At 41.5% G+C, this 23,581-nt stretch overlaps 4 protein-coding genes and 1 long non-coding RNA gene across 10 annotated transcripts in view; 3 read left to right on the top strand and 2 right to left on the bottom strand.

Annotated features, from left to right (window-relative positions):
• Positions 1-11: 11 nt before the first annotated feature.
• LOC111946378 (uncharacterized) lies at positions 12-3,321 on the top strand. Its single transcript, XM_078937440.1, has 11 exons — positions 12-86; positions 270-440; positions 526-558; positions 700-818; positions 1,341-1,452; positions 1,545-1,631; positions 2,378-2,410; positions 2,521-2,628; positions 2,809-2,979; positions 3,091-3,205; positions 3,299-3,321. Exons 1-10 carry the CDS (start codon positions 69-71, stop codon positions 3,151-3,153), a joined length of 915 nt encoding a protein of 304 aa, XP_078793566.1. The 5' UTR covers positions 12-68; the 3' UTR covers positions 3,154-3,205; positions 3,299-3,321.
• On the bottom strand, positions 625-1,440 carry LOC144987853 (uncharacterized). Its single transcript, XR_013651525.1, has 2 exons — positions 1,325-1,440; positions 625-895 (listed from the first exon to the last, which is right to left on the bottom strand). It is a non-coding gene; the product is annotated as an uncharacterized LOC144987853 (long non-coding RNA).
• A 629-nt stretch (positions 3,322-3,950) lies between the features above and the next one.
• LOC144981312 (uncharacterized) lies at positions 3,951-9,009 on the top strand. 2 transcript variants are annotated; one of them, XR_013651516.1, is made up of 11 exons: positions 3,951-3,976; positions 4,578-4,748; positions 4,834-4,866; positions 5,008-5,126; positions 5,649-5,760; positions 5,853-5,939; positions 6,686-6,718; positions 6,829-6,936; positions 7,117-7,287; positions 7,399-8,284; positions 8,886-9,009. XR_013651516.1 is itself a non-coding variant. In XM_078937439.1 (10 exons), the coding sequence occupies exons 1-10, from the start codon at positions 4,377-4,379 to the stop codon at positions 7,459-7,461; spliced, it is 915 nt and encodes a 304-aa protein (XP_078793565.1). In that variant the 5' UTR covers positions 4,205-4,376; the 3' UTR covers positions 7,462-8,417. The 2 variants fall into 2 exon arrangements, 1 of the variants encoding a protein (XP_078793565.1); XM_078937439.1 differs by lacking the exons at positions 3,951-3,976; positions 8,886-9,009 and adding an exon at positions 4,205-4,394 and having other exon boundaries at positions 7,399-8,417.
• Positions 4,933-23,581, bottom strand: part of LOC101156623 (uncharacterized) — a 34,191-nt gene continuing 15,542 nt past the window's right edge. For 2 of the 3 annotated variants that reach the window (XM_078937443.1, XM_078937441.1), the window contains one exon: positions 4,933-5,203. The gene's annotated coding sequence lies outside the window, so the exon portion shown is untranslated. Of the gene's footprint in view, positions 5,204-12,405; positions 12,678-23,581 lie in introns of those variants that run through there. The other variant, XM_078937442.1, reaches the window with a different exon arrangement.
• LOC144987848 (serine protease HTRA3-like) overlaps positions 11,131-23,581 on the top strand; it is a 65,749-nt gene continuing 53,298 nt past the window's right edge. The window contains exons 1-6 of one of the 3 annotated variants that reach the window (XR_013651519.1): positions 11,131-11,348; positions 11,423-11,454; positions 12,052-12,222; positions 12,308-12,340; positions 12,482-12,600; positions 12,943-13,119. Coding sequence is in view for 1 of the 3 variants with exons in the window: in XM_078937448.1 (XP_078793574.1) it covers positions 11,851-11,868; positions 12,052-12,222; positions 12,308-12,340; positions 12,482-12,600 (341 nt within the window). In the remaining 2 variants the exon portion in view is untranslated. Of the gene's footprint in view, positions 11,349-11,422; positions 11,455-11,746; positions 11,869-12,051; positions 12,223-12,307; positions 12,341-12,481; positions 12,601-12,942; positions 13,120-23,581 lie in introns of those variants that run through there. The other 2 variants (XR_013651518.1, XM_078937448.1) reach the window with 2 other exon arrangements.

The following is a 23,581-nucleotide window of genomic DNA, read 5'->3' as shown; positions in this document are numbered from 1 at the left end:
CCCCCCCCCCCCCCCGTCAACCCTTGATATGCTGGAACAGGGATGTTACAGACATTGTGGATGGCATAATGCCAGCAGTGGTGTTTGTACGTGTGATCCAGAGGTTACTGAAAAAATGTCAATTCGTCATGACATGTTTGTCTCTGCTGATGTTCTGGCCTTTAATGAGGGAGTGGGAGCTGTAGATGTCAAGCAGAGATCTTCTCTGATGTAGTAGGTGGTGTCAAGGATCTGCTCAAATCTGCATTGTCTTCATCGCCCTCCCACAGATTCCCCTGCCCATCCTGCGACTCTGCAGCTCCACAGCTGTGCGGCCAGGCCAGACGTTCATCGCTGTTGGCAATCCTCCAGCATTCAAATACACTGTTACACTGGGCATTGTAAGCCACAGAAGGCTGTATGGGGACTACGATATCATCGTCCACAGCGCCTTCACTACTGTGAGCTCCCACTGTGGTTTGGTCAGTGTGTCTGTGAGGATCGTTCAGAACTTACTGACTGCAGCTTCTCCCTGTTTTCTTTTAGGAAGAATTCTCGGGGGGACCGCTGATAAATCTGGTGAGTGATGTTTATCTGAGCAGAAGCTGGATTCTGACATTCAGATTATAATAAGATAATATTAACTATAATAAATAAGTTTAATAATAGCTATCCATTATGAACAATAGGAAAATGGATTTGTGTCCTTTGCTCTCATAGATTATCATCCCCCCCACCAGTCAAGGGAGCTCCTTCCTCCTTTTTAGAAGTAGGAATATAATCCCAGATATCGTGGATGCCACAACACCAGCAGTGGTGTCCATATTATGTTTCTGGAAGTAAGTGCCTGAACCTCTGTTCACTGAGCTGAAGGCTGGCTGTAGTGATGGGATGTTGAAGCCTCAGCTGCGTTTACCTGGACAAAAGTAATCGCAATGAAGATCAGAATAAAAATGCGTCATGTAAACATTGATTTTAAATGATTGATCTTTATGCTAAGTCTCTGATGATGTGTTAACAGAAGTATACTAGTACTTTCAGAGACACAGATGAGCTCCTTATGGAGCCTTTATAATTTGAAATCAACTTTGAGTGTAACATCATGTTAATTCCTCTTCAAAAACAGCCCCAAGTCGGTATTTTGATCCATTCAAGCATTTCTGAGTATTCCTCTAAAACCTGTTCTCTGAGCGGATTGACACACATATGCAAAAATGGAGCTGCGGAAATAACTAACTTTTTATTTTCAAAATCGTTCTTTAGTGTAACAAAGGAAATATATTCTCATATATATGCATGTAGGCTTAAGAATTGCATGCTATATGCCCCTTAAATATGTTGTCACCTCTGTCTCTCTTTAGATCTCTATTCTTCAGGAGGGAGGCTTGGCTGACACGGACTGGGTTCATAGTCACGGATGATGGTGATATAATCACCAATGCCCACATTGTCTGGGAGAGCTGCAGAGTGCAGGTGAGCACAGCAACGTAGTTTTACTAGAACTTCAAGTCGTCATATTTTGAAGAACAGGAAATAGGTCTGATTGTGTCCTCACCGTTTTCCAGGTGGAGCTGAGAAGTGGAGATAGATTTGATGCCACCATCAAACCTATGGATGAGGCCGATATCGCCCTAATCCACATTAATTCATCGGTGAGAATGTGCTTCCTCTTTGTCCTCTTCCTCTCCTTCCTCATTCTCCAGTTTTCTTTCTTTTCCTCTTCCTCTCCCTTTTCCCCTTTCCTTCTTTTTAACCCACCACTTTATTTAGAGTCAGTTCACAGCTTTGGTTGTCTGAAGGCACTACCCAAAACACGAGAAAAATCAAATCAACTTTGCTCATTGCAGTTGTCATATTCAAAGTATTTAGTCAGCCCCCAAAAGTTCTCCCACTTCAAAGATGAGAGAGGCATGAGAACAAAATAAGGATCATAAAGAACATTATAGAACAAAAAAGACATCAGAGTAAGAATGGTTAGTTATTCAGACCAATAGAACAACTGAATAACAGCTGTTTATTTCCTTTTAAAAATCTATGGGGTTTTGGCTTGCTGTGACCAACAGGTACTTCCTGTTTGGAATGCAAAGGGAGGGGTCACTAAGTCCAATTCTCTCATACAGTCATGGGCTGAGTAGTGATCAGAAGAAAGTGGGTAAGAGCCAACGTCATTCAGCACAGCGCCTTGCAGCTGCTGCTGCACGGCCAGGGGAGTCGGTCCTGGCCGTTGGGAACCCTACGCGTTTAAAGGGAACTGTAACACATGGCATCGTTAATATTAAGACCGATGTGATACAGCACAGCGCCATCACTACTGTGAGCTCCCACTGTGGTTTGGTCAGCGTGTCTGTGAGGATCGTTCAGAACTTACTGACTGCAGCTTCTCCCTGTTTTCTTTTAGGGAGGATTCTCGGGGGAGCCGCTGATAAATCTGGTGAGTGATGTTCATCTGAGCAGAAGCTGGATTCTGACATTCAGAGTATAATTAGATAATATTAACTATAATAAATAAGTCTAATAATAGCTATCCATTTTGATCAACAGGGAAATGGATTTGTTTCCACTGCTCTCATAGATTGTCAACCCCCACCCCAATGTTGGAACAGGAATGTTACAGACATTGTGGATGTCATAATGCCAGCAGTGGTGTTTGTACGTGTGTTCCAGAGGTTACTAGAATGTCAATTCGTCCTAACATGTTTGTCTCTGCTGATGTTCTGGCCTTTAATGAGGGAGTGGGAGCTGTAGATGTCAAGCAGAGATCTTCTCTGATGTAGTAGGTGGTGTCAAGAATCTGCTCAAATCTGCATTGTCTTCATCCCCCTCCCACAGATTCCCCTGCCCATCTTCCACTTTGGCAGCTCTGCTGCTGTGCGGCTAGGGGAGACTGTCCTGGCCTTCGGGAACCCTCCACCCTACATATGGACCAGAACAATGTGGATGGTGAGCGGGAGAAGATTGCATGGAAGCATCAGTGTCATCGTGCACAGCGCCTTCACTACCGTGAGCTCCCACTGTGGTTTGGTCAGGATCGTTCAGAACTTGCTCACTGCAGCTTGAAAATGCAGTGAGTAAATTGTTCTTAGGTCTGCTGTCCCGTGTGTCTCTCTTTAGATCTCTATTCTTAAGGAGGAAGGTGCTTTGGACAACAAGGACTGGGTTCATCATAACAGATGACGGTGATATAATCACCAATGCCCAAGTCGTCCAGGGGGGCTGCAGAGTGCAGGTGAGCGACAGCAACGTAGTTTTACTAAAACTTCCATTTGTCATAGTTTGAAGAACAGGAAATAGGTCTGATTGTGTCCTCACTGATTTCCAGGTGGAGCTGAAGAGTGGAGATAGATTTGATGCCACCATCAGACGTGTGGATGAGGAGGTCAACATCGCCCTAATCCACATTAATTCATCGGTGAGAATGTGTGCCCCTCCTGTTTGGAATGCAAGGGGAGGGGTCACGAAGTCCAGTTCTCTTATACAGTCATGGGCTAAGACCACTCTGGGGAAGAAAGCCGTCTCTTTATTCCTGTTTGAAAAGGATCTGTGTCGCCACCTAGAGGGCAGTAGAGGTGATGTCCTAGGTGGAAGTTGTCTCTTGTGATGTTCTGGCCTTTACTGAGGGAGTGGGAGCTGTAGATGTCAGGCAGAGATCTTCTCTGATGTAGTAGGTGGTGTAAAAAAAACTGCTCAAATCTGCACCGTCTTTGTCTTCATCATCTCCCACAGATGAAGCTGCCCATCCTGCGACTCTGCACCTCCACAGCTGTGCGGTCAGGCCAATCGGTCCTAGCTTTCGGCAACTCTCCCTCCATGAATGGGACCGTCACTATGGGGATAGTGAGTGGAAGACGGTCCCTAAGAGGAAACATGATACAGCACAGCGCCGTGATCACTGTGAGCCCCCACTGTGGTGTCCGTGAAGATCGTTCAGAACTTACTGACTGAAGCTTCTGCCTCTTTTCTTTTAGGGAGGATTCTTGGGGGGGCACTTGTTACTATGGTGAGTGATTCTCATCTGAACAGAAGCTGGATTCTGACATTCAGATTATAATAAGATAATATTAACTATAACAAATAAGTGTAGTAATAGATATCCATTTTGAACAACAGGAAAATGGATTTGTGTCCATTGCTCTCATAGATTAACTCACCCCCCCCCCCCCCCCCCCCCAGTCAAGGGAGCTCCTTCCTCCTTTTTAGAAGTGGGAATATAATCCTAGATATCGACGATGCCACAACACCAGCAGTGGTGTCCATATTTGGTTTCCGGAGGTAAATGCCTGAACAGCAACAGGAAAATGGATTTGTTTCCACTGCTCTCATAGATTGTCATCCCCCCCCCCCCCCGTCAACCCTTGATATGCTGGAACAGGGATGTTACAGACATTGTGGATGGCATAATGCCAGCAGTGGTGTTTGTACGTGTGATCCAGAGGTTACTGAAAAAATGTCAATTCGTCATGACATGTTTGTCTCTGCTGATGTTCTGGCCTTTAATGAGGGAGTGGGAGCTGTAGATGTCAAGCAGAGATCTTCTCTGATGTAGTAGGTGGTGTCAAGGATCTGCTCAAATCTGCATTGTCTTCATCGCCCTCCCACAGATTCCCCTGCCCATCCTGCGACTCTGCAGCTCCACAGCTGTGCGGCCAGGCCAGACGTTCATCGCTGTTGGCAATCCTCCAGCATTCAAATACACTGTTACACTGGGCATTGTAAGCCACAGAAGGCTGTATGGGGACTACGATATCATCGTCCACAGCGCCTTCACTACTGTGAGCTCCCACTGTGGTTTGGTCAGTGTGTCTGTGAGGATCGTTCAGAACTTACTGACTGCAGCTTCTCCCTGTTTTCTTTTAGGAAGAATTCTCGGGGGGACCGCTGATAAATCTGGTGAGTGATGTTTATCTGAGCAGAAGCTGGATTCTGACATTCAGATTATAATAAGATAATATTAACTATAATAAATAAGTTTAATAATAGCTATCCATTATGAACAATAGGAAAATGGATTTGTGTCCTTTGCTCTCATAGATTATCATCCCCCCCACCAGTCAAGGGAGCTCCTTCCTCCTTTTTAGAAGTAGGAATATAATCCCAGATATCGTGGATGCCACAACACCAGCAGTGGTGTCCATATTATGTTTCTGGAAGTAAGTGCCTGAACCTCTGTTCACTGAGCTGAAGGCTGGCTGTAGTGATGGGATGTTGAAGCCTCAGCTGCGTTTACCTGGACAAAAGTAATCGCAATGAAGATCAGAATAAAAATGCGTCATGTAAACATTGATTTTAAATGATTGATCTTTATGCTAAGTCTCTGATGATGTGTTAACAGAAGTATACTAGTACTTTCAGAGACACAGATGAGCTCCTTATGGAGCCTTTATAATTTGAAATCAACTTTGAGTGTAACATCATGTTAATTCCTCTTCAAAAACAGCCCCAAGTCGGTATTTTGATCCATTCAAGCATTTCTGAGTATTCCTCTAAAACCTGTTCTCTGAGCGGATTGACACACATATGCAAAAATGGAGCTGCGGAAATAACTAACTTTTTATTTTCAAAATCGTTCTTTAGTGTAACAAAAGAAATATATTCTCATATATATGCATGTAGGCTTAAGAATTGCATGCTATATGCCCCTTAAATATGTTGTCACCTCTGTCTCTCTTTAGATCTCTATTCTTCAGGAGGGAGGCTTGGCTGACACGGACTGGGTTCATAGTCACGGATGATGGTGATATAATCACCAATGCCCACATTGTCTGGGAGAGCTGCAGAGTGCAGGTGAGCACAGCAACGTAGTTTTACTAGAACTTCAAGTCGTCATATTTTGAAGAACAGGAAATAGGTCTGATTGTGTCCTCACCGTTTTCCAGGTGGAGCTGAGAAGTGGAGATAGATTTGATGCCACCATCAAACCTATGGATGAGGCCGATATCGCCCTAATCCACATTAATTCATCGGTGAGAATGTGCTTCCTCTTTGTCCTCTTCCTCTCCTTCCTCATTCTCCAGTTTTCTTTCTTTTCCTCTTCCTCTCCCTTTTCCCCTTTCCTTCTTTTTAACCCACCACTTTATTTAGAGTCAGTTCACAGCTTTGGTTGTCTGAAGGCACTACCCAAAACACGAGAAAAATCAAATCAACTTTGCTCATTGCAGTTGTCATATTCAAAGTATTTAGTCAGCCCCCAAAAGTTCTCCCACTTCAAAGATGAGAGAGGCATGAGAACAAAATAAGGATCATAAAGAACATTATAGAACAAAAAAGACATCAGAGTAAGAATGGTTAGTTATTCAGACCAATAGAACAACTGAATAACAGCTGTTTATTTCCTTTTAAAAATCTATGGGGTTTTGGCTTGCTGTGACCAACAGGTACTTCCTGTTTGGAATGCAAAGGGAGGGGTCACTAAGTCCAATTCTCTCATACAGTCATGGGCTGAGTAGTGATCAGAAGAAAGTGGGTAAGAGCCAACGTCATTCAGCACAGCGCCTTGCAGCTGCTGCTGCACGGCCAGGGGAGTCGGTCCTGGCCGTTGGGAACCCTACGCGTTTAAAGGGAACTGTAACACATGGCATCGTTAATATTAAGACCGATGTGATACAGCACAGCGCCATCACTACTGTGAGCTCCCACTGTGGTTTGGTCAGCGTGTCTGTGAGGATCGTTCAGAACTTACTGACTGCAGCTTCTCCCTGTTTTCTTTTAGGGAGGATTCTCGGGGGAGCCGCTGATAAATCTGGTGAGTGATGTTCATCTGAGCAGAAGCTGGATTCTGACATTCAGAGTATAATTAGATAATATTAACTATAATAAATAAGTCTAATAATAGCTATCCATTTTGATCAACAGGGAAATGGATTTGTTTCCACTGCTCTCATAGATTGTCAACCCCCACCCCAATGTTGGAACAGGAATGTTACAGACATTGTGGATGTCATAATGCCAGCAGTGGTGTTTGTACGTGTGTTCCAGAGGTTACTAGAATGTCAATTCGTCCTAACATGTTTGTCTCTGCTGATGTTCTGGCCTTTAATGAGGGAGTGGGAGCTGTAGATGTCAAGCAGAGATCTTCTCTGATGTAGTAGGTGGTGTCAAGAATCTGCTCAAATCTGCATTGTCTTCATCCCCCTCCCACAGATTCCCCTGCCCATCTTCCACTTTGGCAGCTCTGCTGCTGTGCGGCTAGGGGAGACTGTCCTGGCCTTCGGGAACCCTCCACCCTACATATGGACCAGAACAATGTGGATGGTGAGCGGGAGAAGATTGCATGGAAGCATCAGTGTCATCGTGCACAGCGCCTTCACTACCGTGAGCTCCCACTGTGGTTTGGTCAGGATCGTTCAGAACTTGCTCACTGCAGCTTGAAAATGCAGTGAGTAAATTGTTCTTAGGTCTGCTGTCCCGTGTGTCTCTCTTTAGATCTCTATTCTTAAGGAGGAAGGTGCTTTGGACAACAAGGACTGGGTTCATCATAACAGATGACGGTGATATAATCACCAATGCCCAAGTCGTCCAGGGGGGCTGCAGAGTGCAGGTGAGCGACAGCAACGTAGTTTTACTAAAACTTCCATTTGTCATAGTTTGAAGAACAGGAAATAGGTCTGATTGTGTCCTCACTGATTTCCAGGTGGAGCTGAAGAGTGGAGATAGATTTGATGCCACCATCAGACGTGTGGATGAGGAGGTCAACATCGCCCTAATCCACATTAATTCATCGGTGAGAATGTGTGCCCCTCCTGTTTGGAATGCAAGGGGAGGGGTCACGAAGTCCAGTTCTCTTATACAGTCATGGGCTAAGACCACTCTGGGGAAGAAAGCCGTCTCTTTATTCCTGTTTGAAAAGGATCTGTGTCGCCACCTAGAGGGCAGTAGAGGTGATGTCCTAGGTGGAAGTTGTCTCTTGTGATGTTCTGGCCTTTACTGAGGGAGTGGGAGCTGTAGATGTCAGGCAGAGATCTTCTCTGATGTAGTAGGTGGTGTAAAAAAAACTGCTCAAATCTGCACCGTCTTTGTCTTCATCATCTCCCACAGATGAAGCTGCCCATCCTGCGACTCTGCACCTCCACAGCTGTGCGGTCAGGCCAATCGGTCCTAGCTTTCGGCAACTCTCCCTCCATGAATGGGACCGTCACTATGGGGATAGTGAGTGGAAGACGGTCCCTAAGAGGAAACATGATACAGCACAGCGCCGTGATCACTGTGAGCCCCCACTGTGGTGTCCGTGAAGATCGTTCAGAACTTACTGACTGAAGCTTCTGCCTCTTTTCTTTTAGGGAGGATTCTTGGGGGGGCACTTGTTACTATGGTGAGTGATTCTCATCTGAACAGAAGCTGGATTCTGACATTCAGATTATAATAAGATAATATTAACTATAATAAATAAGTGTAGTAATAGATATCCATTTTGAACAACAGGAAAATGGATTTGTGTCCATTGCTCTCATAGATTATCTCACACACCCCCCCCCAGTCAAGGGAGCTCCTTCCTCCTTTTTAGAAGTGGGAATATAATCCTAGATGTCGTGGATGCCACAACACCAGCAGTGGTGTCCATATTTGGTTTCCGGAGGTAAATGCCTGAACAGCAACAGGAAAATGGATTTGTTTCCACTGCTCTCATAGATTGTCATCCCCCCCCCCCCCCCCCCCCCCGTCAACCCTTGATATGCTGGAACAGGGATGTTACAGACATTGTGGATGGCATAATGCCAGCAGTGGTGTTTGTACGTGTGATCCAGAGGTTACTGAAAAAATGTCCAATCGTCATGACATGTTTGTCTCTGCTGATGTTCTGGCCTTTAATGAGGAAGTGGGAGCTGTAGATGTCAAGCAGAGATCTTCTCTGATGTAGTAGGTGGTGTCAAGGATCTGCTCAAATCTGCATTGTCTTCATCGCCCTCCCACAGATTCCCCTGCCCATCCTGCGACTCTGCAGCTCCACAGCTGTGCGGCCAGGCCAGACGTTCATCGCTGTTGGCAATCCTCCAGCATTCAAATACACTGTTACACCGGGCATTGTAAGCCACAGAAGGCTGTATGGGGACTACGATATCATCGTCCACAGCGCCTTCACTACTGTGAGCTCCCACTGTGGTTTGGTCAGTGTGTCTGTGAGGATCGTTCAGAACTTACTGACTGCAGCTTCTCCCTCTTCTCTTCTAGGGAGGATTCTCGGGGGGCGGGGCGGCGCTTGTCAATATGGTTGTCATACATATGCAAAACTGCAGCTGTGAAAAATAACTAATTTTTTTATTTCAATATTTGTTCTTAGGTCTGCTGTCCCGTGTGTCTCTCTTGAGATCTCTATTCTTAAGGAGGAAGGTGCTTTGGACAACAAGGACTGGGTTCATCATAACAGATGATGGTGATATAATCACCAATGCCCAAGTCGTCCAGGGGAGCTGCAGAGTGCAGGTGAGCGACAGCAACGTAGTTTTACTAAAACTTCCATTTGTCATAGTTTGAAGAACAGGAAATAGGTCTGATTGTGTCTTCACTGATTTCCAGGTGGAGCTGAAAAGTGGAGATAGATTTGATGCCACCATCAGACGTGTGGATGAGGAGGTCAACATCGCCCTAATCCACATTAATTCATCGGTGAGAATGTGTGCCCCTCCTGTTTGGAATGCAAGGGGAGGGGTCACGAAGTCCAGTTCTCTTATACAGTCATGGGCTAAGACCACTCTGGGGAAGAAAGCCGTCTCTTTATTCCTGTTTGAAAAGGATCTGTGTCGCCACCTAGAGGGCAGTAGAGGTGATGTCCTAGGTGGAAGTTGTCTCTTGTGATGTTCTGGCCTTTACTGAGGGAGTGGGAGCTGTAGATGTCAGGCAGAGATCTTCTCTGCAGTGATGAAAGTCAGGCAAGGAAAAAATCCCTGAACTTTTCTTTGAGCGATATGGCGGGCACAGAGCGAAATTTTGGAAAAATACGTGGTCTTAGATGCATTCTGGTGCATTCTGGCAACTAGTTATTCACTTCTTTATCAAGAAACTAAGACTAATTGGAGCATCATGATTTGTCATTCAAACCCCTAGTTTGACTCTCCATTAAGGACTTGCTGGTACTAAAAAAGAATTTGGAAAATTGCTCAAAGTAACACAATCCTACAATCTACGCTTTTCCTTAAAGCTGCAAAACATACAATTGCTAAAATATAGTAACATCAAAGCCCCAAATGGCAAAAAGAACACCAGTAACTATGATATTCTATGAAAATACCTCAGTTATTTATACATTATTTCTGCTTTAGAAATGACTGATGTACAACATCCACTTGCACTGTTTTCTCAAAATATAATTACATCAAAATATGGGATCTGCTTTAAACTATAATTCTATAACATAATACATCAATTCTTTAACACCAATACTAAGTAATCTGGGAAATATCAAAACAAACATACAAACTAAACTAAACATTGTAAACATTATTTTTTAAGGGAGTGCGGGTCCAAACCATCAAATACTTATAATTAATGTCAACTATACTGAACTAAATCATGGTAATTAGGAAATACAAATAAATTAGATAAAGAAATGTATTCAAAATAAAAACTGAAACTCAAAACTAAAATTGAAATTATTTCAAAATGTGGTTTTGAGATTATTTTAAACAAAAAAGTATTTGACCTACACTACCTTAAAAATCTTTTTTTTCCAGCCAAGACCACTTCAATTTGTTTTTTATCGTCTTCTCACAACTGAGGTCGTGACCACGCTCAATAATGACGATGCCTGCCATTATTTTAACACAAATTTGATCGCAAACTCTTCAGATGTGTTTGTGAAAGTTTAGCGTGGGTCCGCCAGTTTTGGTCTCTAGGGAATCAAGTCACGCTGACCACGTGGTGCAGACAGAGCCAATCAGACCCGTCGACGCATCCGAAAGCAACTAAAACGTCCCGTCATTGGTCAATTAGGCCGGGAAGACGAGAGATGGCCACGACCATAGAGGAAGCGATCTGCGGAGAAATATAGAAAATAAAGCTAAAAGTAGCTGATTTCAGACCATTTTTTAATCCGGAAAGCGATTTGTCCGTAGAGATCAGGTCTTTATTTCCCGGAAAGTACGTTCGGTTTGCTCAAAAACCCGGATTTCCGGGAATTCCCGGAAGACTTTCATCACTGTCTCTGATGTAGTAGGTGGTGTAAAAAAAACTGCTCAAATCTGCACCGTCTTTGTCTTCATCATCTCCCACAGATGAAGCTGCCCATCCTGCGACTCTGCACCTCCACAGCTGTGCGGTCAGGCCAATCGGTCCTAGCTTTCGGCAACTCTCCCTCCATGAATGGGACCGTCACTATGGGGATAGTGAGTGGAAGACGGTCCCTAAGAGGAAACATGATACAGCACAGCGCCGTGATCACTGTGAGCCCCCACTGTGGTGTCCGTGAAGATCGTTCAGAACTTACTGACTGAAGCTTCTGCCTCTTTTCTTTTAGGGAGGATTCTTGGGGGGGCACTTGTTACTATGGTGAGTGATTCTCATCTGAACAGAAGCTGGATTCTGACATTCAGATTATAATAAGATAATATTAACTATAACAAATAAGTGTAGTAATAGATATCCATTTTGAACAACAGGAAAATGGATTTGTGTCCATTGCTCTCATAGATTAACTCACCCCCCCCCCCCCCCCCCCCAGTCAAGGGAGCTCCTTCCTCCTTTTTAGAAGTGGGAATATAATCCTAGATATCGTGGATGCCACAACACCAGCAGTGGTGTCCATATTTGGTTTCCGGAGGTAAATGCCTGAACAGCAACAGGAAAATGGATTTGTTTCCACTGCTCTCATAGATTGTCATCCCCCCCCCCCGTCAACCCTTGATATGCTGGAACAGGGATGTTACAGACATTGTGGATGGCATAATGCCAGCAGTGGTGTTTGTACGTGTGATCCAGAGGTTACTGAAAAAATGTCAATTCGTCATGACATGTTTGTCTCTGCTGATGTTCTGGCCTTTAATGAGGGAGTGGGAGCTGTAGATGTCAAGCAGAGATCTTCTCTGATGTAGTAGGTGGTGTCAAGGATCTGCTCAAATCTGCATTGTCTTCATCGCCCTCCCACAGATTCCCCTGCCCATCCTGCGACTCTGCAGCTCCACAGCTGTGCGGCCAGGCCAGACGTTCATCGCTGTTGGCAATCCTCCAGCATTCAAATACACTGTTACACTGGGCATTGTAAGCCACAGAAGGCTGTATGGGGACTACGATATCATCGTCCACAGCGCCTTCACTACTGTGAGCTCCCACTGTGGTTTGGTCAGTGTGTCTGTGAGGATCGTTCAGAACTTACTGACTGCAGCTTCTCCCTGTTTTCTTTTAGGAAGAATTCTCGGGGGGACCGCTGATAAATCTGGTGAGTGATGTTTATCTGAGCAGAAGCTGGATTCTGACATTCAGATTATAATAAGATAATATTAACTATAATAAATAAGTTTAATAATAGCTATCCATTATGAACAATAGGAAAATGGATTTGTGTCCTTTGCTCTCATAGATTATCATCCCCCCCACCAGTCAAGGGAGCTCCTTCCTCCTTTTTAGAAGTAGGAATATAATCCCAGATATCGTGGATGCCACAACACCAGCAGTGGTGTCCATATTATGTTTCTGGAGGTAAGTGCCTGAACCTCTGTTCACTGAGCTGAAGGCTGGCTGTAGTGATGGGATGTTGATGCCTCAGCTGCGTTTACCTGGACAAAAGTAATCGGAATGAAGATCAGAATAAAAATGCGTCATGTAAACATTCATGTTAAATTATTGATCTCTATGTTAAGTCTCTGATGATGTGTTAACAGAAGTATACTAGTGTTTTCATAGACACAGATGAGCTCCTTGTGGAGCCTTTATCATTTGAAATCAACTTTTTGAGTGTAACATCCTCCTGAGAATCGAGGAAAGAAAGTGTCTGAATTTCTGTTTTTGTGTGATTTTTCTCAATGAGTTCTATCACTATAGGAGACATCACTTGATTCCTCATGGGAGGAGGGCACCGCCATCTTGGTGAGGTCAAGTGACTGCTGCAGTGCATGCATGTGAACACATTTTTTGCAAAATGCCAGTCCATTGTGTGGGTTTCCACTGCCAAAATCAAAGAAATTAGTCCACGAAGGAGGCAGGCATAACATTTGACAAGTAAGTATTATTTTTTTCTTTTAATGCTGCAGGGGCTTCATTCGTTTCTACATGTTCACTTTTTAATAAAGATGATTCAAATCTTTATTGTGTTGAACAACAGTACCTGGCGCGACCGCTAGAGGTCTCTAAAAACATCCATTAACAGAAGATTTAAAACACATTCATAAAACACTATAACTTTCACTCATAACAGAACAGACTGACATGAGCTGAAAAAAAACTTTTTTCATGGGATTGATATGATATTATACATTTTTACAACAGTCTTTGTATTTTATATTCTTTAAGCAAAAATTATCAAAACCAAAGAAAAAAAACCCAATATATTTAAATCTGTGTAAAAATACTAGTTATAAAGATATTTTCAAGTTTTTAATATTTAAAGAGCCTTTTAAATTTCGATCATGAGGCAGTTGATATTAGATGTATAGAAGTACTGACATCTGAGTAGGTTTCGTTGCTGTTGAATATTGGTATCGAAGGACAACTAAATATTGGGGAGGACAACCAAGTTTACTTGCCCGGACAACCGTTTTTGTCTTCCTTATTTCTAACGCTCTATATATATATATATATATATATATATATATATATATATATATATATAATTAATTATATATATATGTATAATTCTTTTAATGGTTTATAAATGTTTTTATGGTCTTGGGCCTTCTTATTTAAATGATATTCTTTTAAAGTATGAGCCCTCGCGGACCTTGAGGTCCTCCGGTGCTGGCCTCTTAGTTGTTCCCAAGGTGAGGACCAAAACTTATGGTGAGGCTTCGTTCTGCCATTACGGTCCTCGCCTGTGGAACGGCCTGCCGGAGAGCCTCAGGGCCGCAGAGACTGTAGAGGTTTTTAAGAAGAGGCTCAAGACCCACCTTTTTAATTTAGCTTTTAGTTGATTTTAAAGTGTGGATGCCATGCTTTGAACAACTTTGTCAAATAAAAAAGCCTTTTAAACGCTGATTCTATTGATACCAATAGTTAGCGTCGAAAAAAATCCAAAGCATATGAATAATAGACATCTTTCGAAGGAATCAGAGATTTGAATTTTCCGCTAAGAGCGCAGGCTGGAAGTGACCTCGATATGAACTGTGACGTCACGAAAGGCATTGACTTACGCAGTTCCACTTCGGACAGCATGTAAACAAAACAGGTAGTCTTCGTTTCTCTCGTGTTTAAATCTGTTAATCATCAACATGCCAAGTCGTTGTGTGGCAGCTGGATGTAGCAATACATCTAGTGAAAGTGTATCTGTGTATAAATTCCCAAAACAAGAAACGCTGCTGAAACAATGGACAAAACAAGTGCAGCGAACCAGGGCGAATTGGGTGCCAACTGCTTCGTCAACTTTATGCAGCAAACATTTTGAGGCAGACTGTTTTGAAGAAACACCACAGCTCATGAAAGATATGGGAATGCATGTCAGATATAAAAAAGTATTGAAACCGAACGCAATCCCCACCATTTTCAAGAGATCGCTAGTGGGAACGTCCGAAACAGAAACGCCCAGTACCAGCACTGGCAGCAGCCAGTACAAAAAGAGAAAATCTGTGACCGAAAAGCTGGCACAAAAGAGAGTGAGTTTAACGTTTATTACAAAATTTATTTATTACAAAAGAGAGTGAGTTTAACATTTAATATATATACGGTATATATATTGATATAAAAATTTCCCTATGCTATATTATACATAGGCCTAGGCCCTAGAGTAACAGATCTTTATACTGAATAATCCTTCATTTTAATTAAATGTTGCCTGTACACATTTCACACAATTAATTATAAGCTGTTCATGCTCTTCATGCTGGCTATCGTCATCGGCATCACTAGACCTACTACTTTCTGCTATATCCTCCTCACTTTCGCAAAAGGGTTCGAATCGATACGGTTGCAAAAGTGACTCATCATCATGATAATCTCCGCAACTTTCCTCTTCATCTTTCTGTTCATCTGATGATAAATCGCTAATAGACGGTAGCATCACTCTGTGCTTCGCTATCGGTGCTAGCCATGTTGTCTGCCTTTCGTTACGTCACAAACATGGCGGCGCGAAGTCGGCGGAATGCGTGAAGCCGGCGGCCGTCCTCGTTGTTTATATCGCGTTTTTCGCTATTTATTCTTTTTCGAAAAATATTAAAAACAATCGCAACATGAAATAGAGACTATTTACTATATTTTGGCTTATTAAAATAGGCCATGTCACCCACACTTTAACTGCTAATTTATTCTATTAGTTTTAGTATAGGCTATTTTATGTATTTATTTTAATTTTATTCTCAATTTTATATATTTTTTTTCTTTTACATCTTATGTTGTTAATTTTAGCATCTTGTGATTTTAGCCCCAGTGTTTCTTGAGGGGATCTTTTCCTCCAGGGATTGCCGGCTTGGTCGGTGGTTCTTGCTGCAGTTGTTGCCCTTGCTGGGGCGGCTGGGGTCTAATTTTACAGCTTCATGGCTGTGAGGGGGAACCCGGTGTTGTCCCGGTCTGGGTGGGCGCTGTGGCGATGTTCCGGTGGCCAGGCTGGCTCCTGGTATGAAAGGATTCCCAGATACTGTTTCCTCACAGCAGAGCCAAGCCATACTTGTTTGTTTATTTATTTATTTTTTACAGTTACATAGTCATAATTCATTGTACGTGGGAGCCATGGGTCATGTGCTTTAATGGAGGGGAGTGGGAAGGGTGAAGGGTGGGTTGGGGTTTTTACTGTAACGTTGTGTGTTTACTGTTTTTATTGTTAAAGCGCTTCGAGCTGCACAAAATGCATGAGAAGCGCTATTTTATAAATAAAGTTTGATTTGATTATATATATATATATATATATATATATATATATATATATATATATATATATATATATATATATATATATATATATATATATATATTAGGGGTGTCACGATTCTCCAAATCCTCGATTCGATTGCATTTTCGATTCTAAGGTCGCGGTTCGATTCGATTCTCGATTTTTACATTTATTAATTTTAAAGCACAGATTGTCATTTTTCAAACTAGACTTTTATGCAATGTAATATCTGACCTCTGTAATGTACCACACTACATGGTCAAATTTAAAACTTATTAACAACATAATGTAACAATAACTTATATCTTTAGTCAATTGAAAGCTTAAAATAAACTGCCATCCAGTTTCTCCTTTGTAACTCTTCTTGACAAAAGATGACATTCAAGTTTACAACAAAACAAACAAAAACAATAAAACAGACATGTCCATAGTCTCTGAACAATTAAGTGTCTTAAACTATTTCCGAACAGATGAACATATACCACACTCATAACTACTTTGTATCCCCTTAGAATGATGACTATATTTTTTCATTCTTTCATCTTCTTCCTAAAAATGGATATGTTGTTTAGAGCTTTTCTTTGAGTTGTCAAAAACAGTAACATTATTTATAATAGAACACAAGACAACTGTAACAATTTTGCAGTTTTAAGTTCTTCTTAAAGAGGAATATGGAAGGAGAACTTCAATAACTGCACGGTGGCGCAGTGGTTAGCGCTCTTGCCTCACAGCAAGAAGTCCCGGCTGGGGGACCTGAAAAACGACATCAACGGGGGACCTTTCTGTGAGGAGTTTGCATGTTCTCCCCGTGCATGCGTGGGTTCTCTCCGGGGTCTCCGGATTCTTCCCACCATCCAAAAACATGCTTCATAGGTTAATTAGCAACTAGGTGTCCTTAGGTGTGAGTGTGAATAGGTGTGTGTTTGTGGACATTCTACCCTGCGACAGACTGGCGACCTGTCCAAGTTGTCCGCTACCTCCGCCCACAAGTGGCCGGGATAGGCTACGGCAGCCCCGTGACCCCGAAAGGGAAAAACGGTTAAGAAAATGAAAAAAAAAGATGAACTTCAATAACTTTCTCTTTTACATTATTGCACATGGAGGGAATCACCGTAGGTGTGAGATGCATTATACTTGGGATTTCGTTGCGTGGCTCTAGCACGCTAATTAAGTTTTCCACCACCGAATAAGGTCGCATGTCTGCGGCTATGAATACTCCTACACGCATAATTGCATTTGCACGAGTTGTGTTGCTTGGAAGTTTAATTCCAAATGAAGACGGAAGAGTGGTTTGTGTAGTTGTTGGTTTAACGCAGTGCTTCTCAATTATTTTTTGCAAGGCCCCCCCCTAGAAAAAGAAAAGGTTTCTCGCCCCCCTTACCTTACCCCCACCACCACACACGCACAAACACTCGCCGCGGAGACAATGTATTAGGTTAGAATCTATAAAAATTGTGTAAGTATAACTAAAATTGTATCTTTCAACAATAAAAAAAGAAAAAAATACTTTCAACAAATATTACATTTATTTTGCCACACAGAAAAGCTGTTCCAGTCTAAAACAGAAGAAAAGCTTAAAATTAAAAAATCTGTCAGTCCTTATTTAAACTAGAAACATTTTGACCAACTGAACCATTTGAAGCCGATTCAATCAATAAATAATATCAAATTTATCTGAAACATGAGTACAGCAGCACCAATATATTTAACGTTTTTCGTCTGAAGAAACAGATAAAAACATTGTGCTGAAGGCTTCCAGTGCGCAGCCGCAAAGATGGCAGCTTTGAGTCTTCTCTCCTCCGACAAGCGATATCCAAAGGGATTCTAAGAGATGGAAAAGGGCAAGATGTGGACGCAAGACAAGCAGGCTAAACTTAAGCCAGTGTTTTTCAACCTTTTTTGAGCCACGGCACACTTTAACCTTGAAAGAAATCCCGCGGCACACCAGCATCCAAAAAAAAAAAAAGGAAAAAGGAAAAGCTCATAGTCTGTATTGATATACAGTCCCTCCGCAATCTCACATGCATTTTTGTGATAATTGTGGCAGAAAAAGCTGCAAGCTGCAGCTGTTTTTTTTCTCTAAAAGATGTATAAAAGTTAAGTTAAAAGATTTAAAAACCGTTTGATTTGTGTTCGTTGAGCTTTCAAGACGTTAAGAGGAGAGACTCGTTGTGCGTCGATACGTTCACGCTGTCACTTTTAACCCAATGCATCATGGGAGATGTAGTTCATTAATCCGCCGAACGCAGACAGACTAGCGTCTCTGATCTTCATTGTTTTGTTCACTTGCTCCACGGTCTGACACCGGATTCTGTGGAAAGCTACACCACTAAAGACGAGCTTTAGCTGGTATTTTTGTTAGAACTGAACGACTTTATCAGCAGAATTCAGAACAAGGAAGTGAAGACTTTAACCACTTCTGGTTGGTCAGACTGATGACATGTGATTAAGAATCCAAGAATGATTGGTGGAGACAGTTAAAGGGGCGGGATTTTTCAGAAAGCGGTACAGTCATTCTTGTCAAAATGTCTTTAATAGAATCAAATAAACACAAAGAAAAAAGTATTTTACGATCTTTTTATATTCGTTACTACTCAGTGTTTCATCAGGGCCTATTTGGATGAACAAAGAGCTGAAATCCTTGAGATGGAAAATGTTTTTAGATCAGTTACTGAGGGCAATTTCTCACGGCACACTAGTGGCACACTGGTTGAAAAACACTGACTTAAGCCAAAGAAAACCACACAAACTGCTGATTTCCATGGAATCAACAGCCCGGAGTGCCCACGTACTGGTGTTAGCAGCGCATCACCGGCTAATGCTAAAGAAGACGAGCCAGATGAAGAAATCAACCCAACAACAATACTGACAGATATAAAAAGTTTCCGCCAAGACAACAAACAACAATTGAGAGAAATTAAGGAAGAGATTAGCAAGGCAAAGATAAGGCTCGACGAGGCGGAAGAGCGGATTGTGAACGCTGAGGAGAGGCTGCAATCAATGGAAGAAGTCATGGAGGAGCTGGTGAAACTTCAGTCACAGCTAGAAACTCAATCTGACCAGGAAGGAAGGGCCAGACGAAACAACATCAGGATCTACTCTGTGGCAGAGGGCTCCGAAAATAAATCCCCATCAATGATACAATTTGTGAAGAGCTGAATAAACAAAATCTGTCATTAGCGGAAGACAGAAACCTCCAAATCGAACGAGCACACCAAGACCTGGGTCCAGCACCGCGAGAAGGGGGGCAGCCGAGATCCATTGTAGTAACGTTCCAAAGTTACAGAATAAAAGAAGAGATTCTACGAACGGTGTGCCAGAAGAAAGGATTCATCTGGAAGGGCGGACAAGTAAATTTTGACGACTATGCACCGAGCGTGCTTAACAAAAGAATATGCAGAAGCAAAGAAGGTTCTGATAGAAAAAGGGATCCAATTTCAGACCCCCTTCCCTGGCAAACTTCGAGTTTTCTTCCCGGACGGAACTCGTGTATACAACTCAGCTGAAGAAGCGACGAGAGAGATGGTAGAAAAAGGATTACCCGTGACCGTGCTGACACCAGCAGAGACGCTGTTGGAGCAGATCAGGAGGCTGATCCGGACTGTCAGCGGAGGACGAGGACAGAGACGGCGACAAGGAGGATCATCATACAAGGACAAGCTTGAAAAGTTCAGACGGGTCCCGCCGCAGGAAGACATGAATAAAGACTAAAAAACAGCGACAACAGCAGCCCAGATTAGTGCACATATTTATTTATTTAATTTTTCTCTCTGGGCAAATGCCTCCTTTCTTGAATTCTATTTACTAAAAGTGAGACAGAAACTCTTTGGTTTACTTCTGAGTAATGATTTTTATTTGAATGTTTATTTTCATTATTATAAAAAGCCGTAATGAAGGTAACGATTAGTCGGAGGGCTGAACTTTGAGCTGTATACACACCATCAAAGACAAATAACTTTGTCAGAGGGCCCTGTCTTAAAAGAGAGATTTTTCCCTCGGGATGGCTGCTTTACAACAACAGGGTTCTCAGAGGAACCCCACCTATGGAAAATCTGAGGAAAATTGGTGTTACTTGAATAAGAGCATTTTTGTTAATAGTTATCTTGTTTATCGTTTGTTGGCTGCAGTTCAGAGCAGCCTGAAAGCCGTCTTTCGCTCATCCACTAAAATCCAGACACATCACAAAAATGATGGTGGATAAAACTATAAGAATAATTTCCTATAATGTAAATAGTATGCTGAATCCTATTAAGAGAAGTAAAATATTTTCAAAGCTAAAAAGGGAACAAGTTTCCTACAGGAAACCCACCTAACAGAGGCTGAACATGAAAAACTGAGGAGAGGGGGCTTTAAACACATTTTTTACACATCCTATAAGTCAGGACACAGAAGAGGATCAGCTATTCTAATATCAAATCAGGTCCAATATGAACACATTTCAGAGACCAAAGATAAAAAGGGTCGATATGTAATGATCATAGGAAGGATTGAAGGGTCTTTGGTAACATTACTTGGTATATATGCCCCCCCAGGAAGTGATTGGCAATTTTATAAAAAAGTATTCAATATTATGTCCACAGAATCTCGCGGGATACTTATAAGTGGAGGAGATATGAACATAAGATTAACAAAGATGGACTCATCTGGTTCTAGTTTATGCCACAAAAAACCTTTAGTTAACAAAATAAACTCAGTCATCAAAGAAATTGGTATAATAGATGTTTGGAGGGAACTGAACTCAACTAGCCGGGACTACACTTATTACTCAGCACCACAATCAACTTACTCCAGAATAGACTATTTCTTTATGTTCGGAAAAGATTGATATTGAATCCAGTCATGCGACATGGGAACAATAGATATATCTGACCACGCACCAGTAAAAATGGAAATAAATATCAATGACAAGCCCATATCTACAACGTGGAACTTGAACCTAAGTGTACTAAATAATGCAAAAATAAAAGAAGAATTGGGTAAAGACAGAAATGTATTTTGAAGATAATGATAATGGGGAAGTTTCCCCAACTACAGTGTGGGATGCGTATACAGTGATCCCTTGCTATAACGCAGTTTACTTTTCACGGTTTCGCTACTTCACGGATTTGCATGGTGCATTGTGTTCTGCATTCTGATTGGCTAAAAAGTCACTCCGCTTCTTCTCTACCTGCGCGTCAATAATGTTGCAGTTTAATATGTACACGTACGTAAAACAGCTCGCCAAATTTACAACACGTACGTGCAAATTCTCTTGCAATTTCGAGTTTCTCTAAAATCCATAGAAAAAAGAGCGACAACAACTGTCAATCACTATGTTCTTCTCCCGAACAAACACACCTGCGCCGCGGGCTTCAAAAGGAGAAAACACTGCAGAGCGAAGTCAGGATGCAGCGACTCAGTCTGTAGAGCAGTGAAATACACCTGAGTCACTATTTGTCCCACTGTACTTTGTATTTTTTCATAATCATTTTACATTTTCTCCTGTTTAATCCAATTACTCGGGTCGCGGTGGGCGGGGCTAATCTCCGTGATTTGAAGCCTTCTGTTCACATCGATGATTAAAATTATTTTTATTTGACAGTACAGTACAGAATCTATTTGTTAAAAAACGTTTCTAAAGTACTTTTATTTGTGAAACAAATGCTTAAGCCTGTAAAACGCTTTGTTCTTTCTGTTCAATGTATAATAATGTATTTAATTGTATATTAATTGTAAGAAAAAACAAAGGTTTCTTCTTCACGGATTTTGCCTATCACGGGTTCTTTTTGGAACGTAACCCTCGCGAAAAACAAGGGTTTACTGTAAAGCGGTTCTAAGAGGAAAAATAATTTCGCTCTCCTCATCGTTAAAGAAGCGTAAACAAGAGAAGCTTAATCAATTAACATGTCAACTTAAAGATTTGCAAAAACAACATAAAGGTGGAGCGAAACACGACAACGGAACAAAGATAAAAAAAACTACAAAATGAGATAGATGAGATATACTCAGAAGAAGTTAAAAAGAAATTGGCTTTTCTAAAACAGGGATATTACAAAGCAGGAAGTAAAGCAATGAAACTATTAGCATACAAATTGAGAAAACAACAAAAAGATAACACGATCACTAAAATAAGACACTCCCGAACAGAGGAAATACAATATAAACCAGATAATATCCAAAATTGTTTTGAAGAATACTACAAAAATTTATGCGCACAGCAAAAACTGGATAACATAAATGAAATAGGAACTTTTCTTGAATCCCTAGATTTACCTAAGGTCACACAGGAACAAAATAAAACCTTGGTGGCAGAAATAACGGAAAACGAGGTGAAGGCTGCAATATCCAGGCTTAAACCACAGAAGACTCCAGGTCTAGATGGCTTCCCAGCAGAGTGGTACAAATGTTTTAGGGCTCAACTAACTCCTAAACTTTGCAAAATATGTAACTGGGTACTACAAAAGGGAACAATCCCCTCCTCATGGAGGGACACTATAATTTCAGTGATACCAAAAGAAGGAAAAGATAAATTAGATTGCAAACAATACAGGCCAATATCAGTGTTAAACGGAGACTATCAAATATTCATGTCAATATTGGCCAGAAGAATTGAGAAGATCTTACCTTCACTTATTCACCTTGACCAGACAGGATTTAACCCCAGCAAGAATTAAAATTAATGGTAGTCTAACGAAACCCTTCACACTGGAGTCTTCCTGCAGACAGGCCTGCCCATGCTCACCACTTTTATTTGCTTTATTTATTGAACCCCTCAGTCAATTAATTTGACAAGCCAAAGAGATAACAGGAGTGAAAATACAGTGATGAAAGTCAGGCAAGGAAAAAATCCCTGAACTTTTCTTTGAGCGATATGGCGGGCACAGAGCGAAATTTTGGAAAAATACGTGGTCTTAGATGCATTCTGGTGCATTCTGGCAGCTAGTTATTCACTTCTTTATCAAGAAACTAAGACTAATTGGAGCATCATGATTTGTCATTCAAACCCCTAGTTTGACTCTCCATTAAGGACTTGCTGGTCCTAAAAAAGAATTTGGAAAATTGCTCAAAGTAACACAATCCTACAATCTACGCTTTTCCTTAAAGCTGCAAAACATACAATTGCTAAAATATAGTAACATCAAAGCCCCAAATGGCAAAAAGAACACCAGTAACTATATTCTATGAAAATACCTCAGTTATTTATACATTATTTCTGCTTTAGAAATGACTGATGTACAACATCCACTTGCACTGTTTTCTCAAACTATAACTACATCAAAATATGGGATCTGCTTTAAACTATAATTCTATAACATAATACATCAATTCTTTAACACCAATACTAAGTAATCTGGGAAATATCAAAACAAACATACAAACTAAACTAAACATTGTAAACATTATTTTTTAAGGGAGTGCGGGTCCAAACCATCAAATACTTATAATTAATGTCAACTATACTGAACTAAATCATGGTAATTAGGAAATACAAATAAATTAGATAGAGAAATGTATTCAAAATAAAAACTGAAACTCAAAACATAAAATTGAATTTTTTCAAAATGTGGCTTTGAGATTATTTTACACAAAAAAGTATTTGACCTACACTACCTTAAAAATCTTTTTTTTCCAGCCAAGACCACTTCAATTTGTTTTTTATCGTCTTCT

This window comes from Oryzias latipes, chromosome 19, assembly GCF_053564925.1.
Source record: "Oryzias latipes strain Hd-rR chromosome 19, Olatipes_Hd-rR_3.1".
NCBI lineage: Eukaryota > Metazoa > Chordata > Actinopteri > Beloniformes > Adrianichthyidae > Oryzias > Oryzias latipes.
This window is presented reverse-complemented; position numbering and strand designations above follow the sequence as displayed.

What these genes read in the sequence shown, in the direction of transcription:
- LOC111946378 (XM_078937440.1), top strand. An exon ending in GGGGACCGCTGATAAATCTG is followed by an intron (nt 559 to 699) that starts GTGAGTGATGTT and finishes TTGCTCTCATAG; the next exon opens with ATTATCATCCCCCCCACCAG. An exon ending in GGGAGCCGCTGATAAATCTG is followed by an intron (nt 2,411 to 2,520) that starts GTGAGTGATGTT and finishes TTTGATCAACAG; the next exon opens with GGAAATGGATTTGTTTCCAC.
- LOC144981312 (XM_078937439.1), top strand. An exon ending in TCCATATTATGTTTCTGGAA is followed by an intron (nt 5,127 to 5,648) that starts GTAAGTGCCTGA and finishes GTCTCTCTTTAG; the next exon opens with ATCTCTATTCTTCAGGAGGG. An exon ending in GGGAGAGCTGCAGAGTGCAG is followed by an intron (nt 5,761 to 5,852) that starts GTGAGCACAGCA and finishes ACCGTTTTCCAG; the next exon opens with GTGGAGCTGAGAAGTGGAGA.